The following is an 8,421-nucleotide window of genomic DNA, read 5'->3' on the forward strand; positions in this document are numbered from 1 at the left end:
GAGGAGCACGAGGGGGAGAGCTGGTTCTCGGACAACCTCAACCGGCTTTTTTTTTGCGAGGAATTTAGAGCTTTATTCAAACAAAAGCGTTCTCTGAACAGTCAGCTAAAAGACTGCTGATCAGGAAGCTCTTCTGCTGCTTTGGAGGTGCTCGGTTTCCTGTATTTTTCCAAGCGAGATACGTCTACACCAACAAATGCGAGCCTGTAATGTAGACTCGACGAGACGACCGGAGTGCAATCTGCATCTCGCCCCTGAAAAGTGAGAAGCCAACCGATCTGCATCTCACACTTGATTTCACGGAGAGACATGCCTTGATCCACACTCACAAAGTCACAATAATAGTGGGGCAGTTATTAATTCCATCGATTTAGACAGGCCCCTTCTCCATCACGAGAGACACGTGGATGGTAGTAGTGTAATAAGTACCGCCCAGGGCAGCTGTAACCTGCAGGTCCACCAGCAGAAGGCACACACTGAATAGATCACGCACCGGCACCACCTCCGGCCAGAGCGCCAAGGCGCGAAGCGATGGAGTCGGGCGAGCCACTCCCACGTCGCGACGGCCGCCGCGGCGGCTGGCGCGCCGCGCTCTTCATCGTCGGTAATCTCGCCGATCATTCCCCGCCGTGCGAGCTAATTTGTTTCGTCCTAAACGTCTCTCGCTTAATATGTGTTTAAAAGCCTGAACTAACCATCTGTGCGCCGTGCCTGCGTGCAGCCGTCGGGTTCTTGGAGCGCATCGGGTTCACCGGCGTGGGGGGCAACCTGATCACGTACCTGACCGGCCCGCTGGGCATGTCCACGGCGGCCGCCGCCGCCGGCGTGAACGCCTGGTCCGGGACCGTGCTGGTGCTGCCGCTCGTCGGCGCGCTCGCCGCCGACTCGCGCCTCGGCCGGTACCGCGCCGTCCTGATAGCCGGCGTGCTCTACCTGCTGGTCAGTGCTAGCACAAACTTCGCCCCCTCCCCTGTTCCGAGCATCTTTAGAGCATCATCCATGCCGCGCCTTGATTCCCTTGCCATTATTGCGCGGTAGGCGGTCGCGCGGCGGAGGTGACAATGATTTGCTCCACCGTAGAATTTCGCCAAGACTTCATTCTGGGGCGTGTGTCAGTACTATGCGAAACCTTTTGGAGTTGCCATCCAGCCACGGCAAAAGGTCTGCTTCAATTGCCGTCGGCGAATTGATGCATCGTCGCCTATCCTTGGCACACAACCGAGAAATGTCTGGATCGACCATCTCGTTGAGGTTCCAGACCGCGGGGTTAGCGGGGAAGTAACCAGAAGGCAACCGACAGATGACACATCCATGTGATGTGATGCGTACTGCTGCTGTCATTCTGAGATACTCCAGCGCTAGGAGCCAAGCTGGTCCCGTCCGTACAGAATTGGGCGTGGCTGGATCTCGTGAGTCAGCTGAAAATTTCTCTTGGGGTCAATCAATTTTGTGAACGTCAGATGCGAAATCAACGGACATAGCCTTTTTTTCAACCTCCCGCACATCTACTTTCTCCCCGCAGCCAGCTACCGCCGCCTCCTGCGGCCGGTGGCGCTCCCACGACCGCCTCGCCGTCCCGCCCTTACCTGAACCACTCCACCACCGGTCTTTCATCGCCCCCGGTCATCCCTCTAGCCACCCTCCCCTTCCCGTGTCGAGTTTTTTCTTCGGCGAAGCCCCGCCGCTGCCCCACCACGCCATCACTCTGAACCCTAAGATAGATAATGGGGTGATGACTTGTGAGCCCCTTCTTTAGCTCCGGCGAGGCCCTTCCTCTTTCTTCCGTTCAAAAATCGACCGACCTAATTGTGAAAATCAATCGACTGATATGTAGCTAAAATAGAAAAAAATAAATAGATACTCCCTCCGTCCAAAATGTAAGATGTTCTTACGTTTTGGGATGAAGGGAGTACATAAATTTTAATTTTCTCTAAACGATGGTTCTTGGTTGCCATATTGGTCGTCAGATAAAACGTAAGATTCTCCGTTAAAAATAAAAGATAAGATTTTTGGTTGCCGTAGTCTACTCTTTTTTTTTGTGAGAAACCACACTCTACTTTATCTGTACTGTTTGTAAGAGAGTAACATGCCAAAGTGTCCTTCTCAGTTCGAGCACAACAGTAAAAACAAATGAAAAATAAATTCAAAACATTCTGATTTTTGTGTGGCAAATACTAAGGAATGTTCGAGTGCTTGCAAAGTTCCAAGATGAAATCACATTCGTAGAAGTCGCAGCCAAACAAAAAAGCAGTGCTCCGAAATGTGTTCGGAATTTTTGGAGTATCATTTTTTCCCCATGACTTCCATGATTGTGATTTCATGATGAAACTATCCAAACGCCCAAAACTTTCCTCACTGTTTGTAAGAAAAATAGATTTTTTTTAAAAAAATAACCCTTTTCTCGATTTTACTATTTATACGGGAGCATGTGAGTCCAAGAGCAGATACTCTGGGTAACATGCAATCTCTTCAAATAAAAGATAAGATTGCCGAAAAAAAGATAAAACAAAAAAATTCTGTTATAGCACTCTATTTTACTTCACATATTAATTTTATTTGAAGTTTAACTTTCTGAAGTTCCACCAAGTTTACATAAAAGTATAATATTTTTTCAATTATCAATATACCATTTTTAGGGCATCTTCAACGGCAACCCGGTAAAAACCTCCCGCATCCGTCCGTGGACAGGGGTGACCAGTCCGCGAACACGGATACAGGAGGTAGCCATCCAACGTTAGCCGCATTCTGTCCGTCAGCAAATTCAAATTCAAATCTATGCTGAACCACACAATGCGTCGGATCACACCCGCCGAATCGCATCTCCGATCACAACCAAAAGGAGGCAAATATGCTTAGGTTTTACATGCACAAATTCAAAAGAACATCAGTCCGGCAGTCCGTGCATTTCTGCTGCTGCTAGTGATTTCGAGAAAGGGCTAGTATCCAAGGTGAAAATATCCTACGATACCATGTATCACGTGATACCACGTTACAAATTTTTTACATTTGTTGAAAATTTCTTAGTTTTTTTAATGTTCACAAAATATATTTCTACTATCCCCAAAAAGTTCAGATCAAAATTCAAAATACACATTAAGAGAAAAAGGATGAATGGTGTCAAAAAAGGCTGATGGAAAAAATGACACTATTCACACGGGGACTTCTATTTTTTGTTTCTCCATGTATATTTTAATTTTGGACTTGAACTTTTAGGGATTGTGGACACATGTGTTTTGAACATTCAAGATTATTTTTTTCATTTTTTTTGGATTTTTTTGAATAAATAAATATTCCCAATTAAAATGAAGACCCCTCTGTAATGCTTTCATGTGCATACTTTTATACAGTTTTGCTAATTGGTTATGTCTCAGTCGATGCTATATTCGTTCGAGCTTGTGTGAAGATTTATGCATTGTTTTCTTCTTATATACTATATGTCACTTGAGTGAGATTTTGTTAAATCTCTTAGTTGACTGACACCTAACCACACCCTACTTTACATCCCGTTACTAATGTTGATGATGAGCAGAGCTTGGGAATGCTGACGGTCTCATCCATGCTGCAAACGCCGCAACCTCATCCTGCCGGCTGCCACAGCACAGGCAGCACCTGCTCGCCGCTGCCCTCGGCATCATCGCCTGCCCGGCTCGCCTTCTTCTACACCGCGATCTACCTGCTAGCACTGGCGCAGGGCTTCCACATGCCATGTTCGGAGGCTTTGGGCGCGGACCAGTTCGATCCCAGCGTCGGTGCGTCCCGGAGCTCCTACTTCAACTGGTTTCACTTCTCCATATCGTGGGGCTACGCCATCGCGGCGATCGTGGTCACCTACATCGAGGAGAATGTCGGCTGGACGGAGGGGTTCGCCGTGTGCTGGGCCACCATGGTGGTGTACCTCGTCGTCTTCTTGCTCGGCACGAGGACTTACCGTGTAGAGCAGCCCGTGGACAGCAGTTCCTTGGCGCACCTCACCAAGAAGCTCACATTTGGAACCAACAATGCCACCACTGACACACAACGGTGAGTGCAAATTGACGTGACAGAGAGATGGTGTCATAGTAGTGAGTAATGGCGGATGTTTTTACTTGTGCAGGCTTTTGGCGACGGACCAAGATGTGGACGGCAAAGGGTTCCTCATTAAGCTGCTTCCTATCTGGTTGTCAAGCATAGTCATCGCCGCGGCCACCTCGCAGGTCTCCACCCTGTTCACCAAGCAGGGCAGCACGATGGACAGGCGCCTGGGCGCGGCCACGGGCCTCGTCGTGCCGCCCGCGGCGCTTCAGAGCTTCGTGAGCTTCACCTACATCGCGCTGGTCCCCGTCTACGACCGCGCCCTCGTGCCCCTCGCGAGGCGCCTCACCAGGCACCCAGCGGGAGTCACCATGCTCCAGCGCATCGGCGCCGGCATGGTCATGTCCTGCGTCACCATGGCCGTCGCGGCGCTCGTGGAAGCCAAGCGCCTCCGCGTGGCCGCTGACGCCGGCCTGCTCGACCGGCCCGACGTGGCGGTGCCGATGAGCCTGTGGTGGCTGGTGCCGCAGTACGTCCTGGTGGGCTTCACAGAGGTGTTCTGCTTCATCGGGCTGGAGGAGTTCTTCTACGACCAGGTGCCCGACGGGCTCCGCAGCGTGGGGCTGGCCCTGTGCCTGAGCATCTTCGGCGTGGGGAGCTACGCCAGCGGCATGCTCGTGTGGGCGGTCGACTGGGCCACGACGAGGGGCGGGGGAGAGAGCTGGTTCGCCGACAACCTCAACCGCGCGCACCTCGATTACTTCTACTGGATCTTGGCTGGCCTCAGCGCCTTGGAGGTGGTCGTGTTCTTGTATTTTGCAAACCGGTATGTGTACCGGAAGAATTCTGAGCAGCCAGTCGCCCTCCATTAGGGCATCAACAACTGGATGCACAACGGTGTCCAGTGGCATAGAAAGCTGCACTCTGCAGTGCGCTACAAACACCTTCCTACAGTGCATTGTCGATATATATAGATGCATATATGTATAAGCCTCCAGTTATGAAGAAACTCATAACATATGATGATCAAAAATTAATTTTATCTTTGTGCTGTACATTACATTACACGAGATGAAATGGGAAAAATCAAAGCTTGTCAAGCATCTATCGGCCCTGGTTCAAACCGAGCGACACAAAAGGGAGGAACCGAAGAACAGAAGCATCAACGCTCCCAAATCAAGAAGACCACAATAAACGCTAGACACAACCTTTTAAATATAGGCCGATACGACCAATATATGGGCATATTTATTGGTTTGGGAGATCTGGCGATGTAAACACGAATATCATTTTGTAAATATCATTTTTACATGTATCATCTGACATGTATTGAAATATCCACCGATATGGCATATATTTGGCCGATATGGCCACTGATATAGACCGATATGTAGATGACAATAATTCTTTATCAGAAAGTAACGAAAATACAATTATGTATTTACCACTTCATCATATTATCAAAGTCATGCTTAATATTTTGTAGAAAAGCATATATAACGTATTTTTTTATTTTAGATTAAGGATTTTGTGAATCTCTCTTAAGGACTTTCTTGATTAAGAAGTTAATAAAAGTAGAGTCTAAATTTGTTATGTCAGAGCATTGACATCAAATATTTTGTTTTACTAAAATGGTTTGCCCCCGCAAAAAAACGACATGTTTTGAACAAGAATAATGAAAACAATTCACATACATTCTCTCCAATATATTGACATATTGATAACCCACAAGTATAGGGGATCGCAACGGTTTTCGAGGGTAGAGTATTCAACCCAAATTTGTTGATTTGACACAAGGGGAGCCAAAGAATATTCTCAAGTATTAGTAGCTGAGTTGTCAATTCAACCACACCTGGAAACTTAATATCTGCAGCAAAGTAATTAGTAGCGAAGTAATATGATAGTAGTGGTAACGGTAGCAAAAGATAACAGTGGTAAAAGTAGTGTTTTTGGTATTTTGTAGTGATGATAGCAATAGCAACGGAAAAATAAATAAGCGAAGAATAATATATGGAAAACTCGTAGGCAATGGATCAGTGATAGAGAATTATGCCGGATGCGGTTCATCATGTAACAGTCATAACCTAGGGTGACACAGAACTAGCTCCAGTTCGTTGATATAATGTAGGCATGTATTCCAAATATAGTCATACATGCTTATGGAAAAGAACTTGCATGACATCTTTTGTCCTACCCTCCCGTGGCAGCGGGGTCCTTACGGAAACTAAGGGATATTAAGGCCTCCTTTTAATAGAGAACCGGAACAAAGCATTAACACATAGTGAATACATGAACTCCTCAAACTACGGTCATCAACGGTAAGTATCCCGATTACTGTCACTTCGGGGTTAACGGACCATAACACATAATAGGTGACTATAGACTTGCAAGATAGGATTAAGAACACTCATATATTGATGAAAAGATAATAGGTTCAGATCTGAAATCATGGCACTCGGGCCCTAGTGACAAGCATTAAGCATAGCAAAGTCATAGCAACATCAATCTCAGAACATAGTGGACACTAGGGATCAAACGCTAACAAAACTAACTCGATCACATGATAGATCCCATCCAACCCATCATCGTCCAGCAAGCCTACGATGGAATTACTCACGCACGGCGGTGAGTATCATGAAATTGATGATGGAGGATGGTTGATGATGACGATGGCGACGGATTCCCCTCTCCGGAGCCCCGAACGGACTCCAGATCAGCCCTCCCGAGAGGTTTTAGGGCTTGGCGGCGGCTCCATATCGTAAAACGCGATAATTTCTTCTCTCTGATTTTTTTCTCCCCGAAACTCAATATATGGAATTGGCGTTGGAGTCGGAGACGCAACAGGGGCCCCACGAGGTAGGGGGCGCGCCCCCCATCCTCGTGGCAAGGTGGTGGGTCTCCTGGCCTTCATCTTTTGTAGATATTTTTCTTATTTTCTGAAAAGTGGCTCCGTGAAATTTCAGGTCATTCCGAGAACGTTTGCTCCTGCACATAAATAACACCATGATAATTCTGCTGAAAACAACGTCAGTCCGGGTTAGTTCCATTCAAATCATACAAGTTAGAGTCCAAAATAAGAGCAAAGGTGTTTGGAAAAGTAGATACGTTGGAGACGTATCACATATCATCCGATATGTCGAAGCCAAACTGGCAAGAACCCAATGTCTGATATTTTGAACCTTGATGCTAGGCCCTGCCAATAAATATGAGAGGAAGGAAGGATTAAGAGAACCAATGGTTGGAGTAAGAACATCGAGGCATCTACGGGACCCACGCATATCCATATCCCGTTATCTAATTTTTGCTTTTGACCGCCTTAGTGCCCTTAGAAAAATCCCGTTGTCTGGGCTTTTTGTCTAAGAGCCATATAATTTTGTAAGGATATCTAAGACAAACTTTGTAAGGATATCTAAGACAAACTAACTTGCTCAATAGATATATATCAGCCCAATCATGATGTCCGCCTTTTCGAAGTCCATCCTGCCAGCTCATGCTTATTCATCATTTCCCTCATATTGTACTTCTACATATGGAAGGAGATTTCACGCACACAAGGGCGGGGGCACCAACCCCATTTTTTCTTTTGGCTTTCAATTTTCAATCTCTGTATCTTTTGAATTGAACGTCCAAATTTAGCGCCGTTTTCATATTCATGTTTCTTGTGACAAGGGCTTTGAAATAAAACCTATTTTGAATACATTTTGACGAGTTTTTAAAACTTCTTCAAGTTTTAACCGTTGGAACTTGATACAACAAACGACAAAAGTCACAACTTTCAGAAACTAAAACTTGGTGTGCCCTCATGCGAAATTGAATGACTTTGCGGATCGCGAAGCAATGCTGCGGCCGAGCACAGCTGATAATATGTGTGCCTCGACCCCTGCATGCTCCTGTGATTTTTCCTTCTACATGTTTGTCATGACAAGTAACTTCCATAAGGCTAACTTTTGTATTGTCTTCGAATCTAGCAACTACGTGCAACTTCCATATTTGTGTACTAGACCATGGCACATCAAATTTAATTAGAGTAAGTGTCCCTTAAATGCCTTCTTTCGTCTGCTTTACGGTGGCTTCTTATTAAATGAAAGACATCTCCACTACACTTGTGCCTTGAAACCTGAAAACAATGGTTATTATGACACGAGGTGAAATAGTTGATTTTTCTTCTCTTCCTCCCCTAGACCTACTGAAGTTGAAGGTATGTCCAATTATGAAAACAACAGGTCCGACAACAACTATCTATGAAGAATCTAATTTTTATCTTAGGATTTTGATCATGTGACTAATATGCTGGTGCACACATTAAACAGTCATGCCGACGGAGTGATATCAACTTCTTGTCAAGCTGAGCCCCCCCCCCCCCCCCCCCCCCCCCCCCCCACACACACACACACATCCCTCGGATTTTAC

General features: G+C 46.3%; 1 protein-coding gene across 1 annotated transcript; it reads left to right on the top strand.

Moving 5' to 3' along the window:
• Positions 1-442: 442 nt before the first annotated feature.
• LOC125545405 (protein NRT1/ PTR FAMILY 5.10-like) lies at positions 443-5,066 on the top strand. Its single transcript, XM_048709330.1, has 4 exons — positions 443-604; positions 722-939; positions 3,530-4,020; positions 4,094-5,066. Exons 1-4 carry the CDS (start codon positions 532-534, stop codon positions 4,881-4,883), a joined length of 1,572 nt encoding a protein of 523 aa, XP_048565287.1. The 5' UTR covers positions 443-531; the 3' UTR covers positions 4,884-5,066.
• The last annotated feature ends 3,355 nt before the right edge of the window (positions 5,067-8,421 follow it).

This window comes from Triticum urartu, chromosome 3 (genome assembly GCF_003073215.2).
Source record: "Triticum urartu cultivar G1812 chromosome 3, Tu2.1, whole genome shotgun sequence".
Lineage (NCBI taxonomy): Eukaryota > Viridiplantae > Streptophyta > Magnoliopsida > Poales > Poaceae > Triticum > Triticum urartu.

Excerpts from the sequence above, each read along its gene's own strand:
- LOC125545405 (XM_048709330.1), top strand. The coding sequence starts at position 532 with ATGGAGTCGGGCGAGCCACTCCCACGTCGCGACGGCCGCCGCGGCGGC. Across the intron at positions 605-721 it reads CGCCGCGCTCTTCATCGTCG|CCGTCGGGTTCTTGGAGCGC; the intron begins GTAATCTCGCCG and ends GCCTGCGTGCAG. Across the intron at positions 940-3,529 it reads CCGGCGTGCTCTACCTGCTG|AGCTTGGGAATGCTGACGGT; the intron begins GTCAGTGCTAGC and ends GATGATGAGCAG.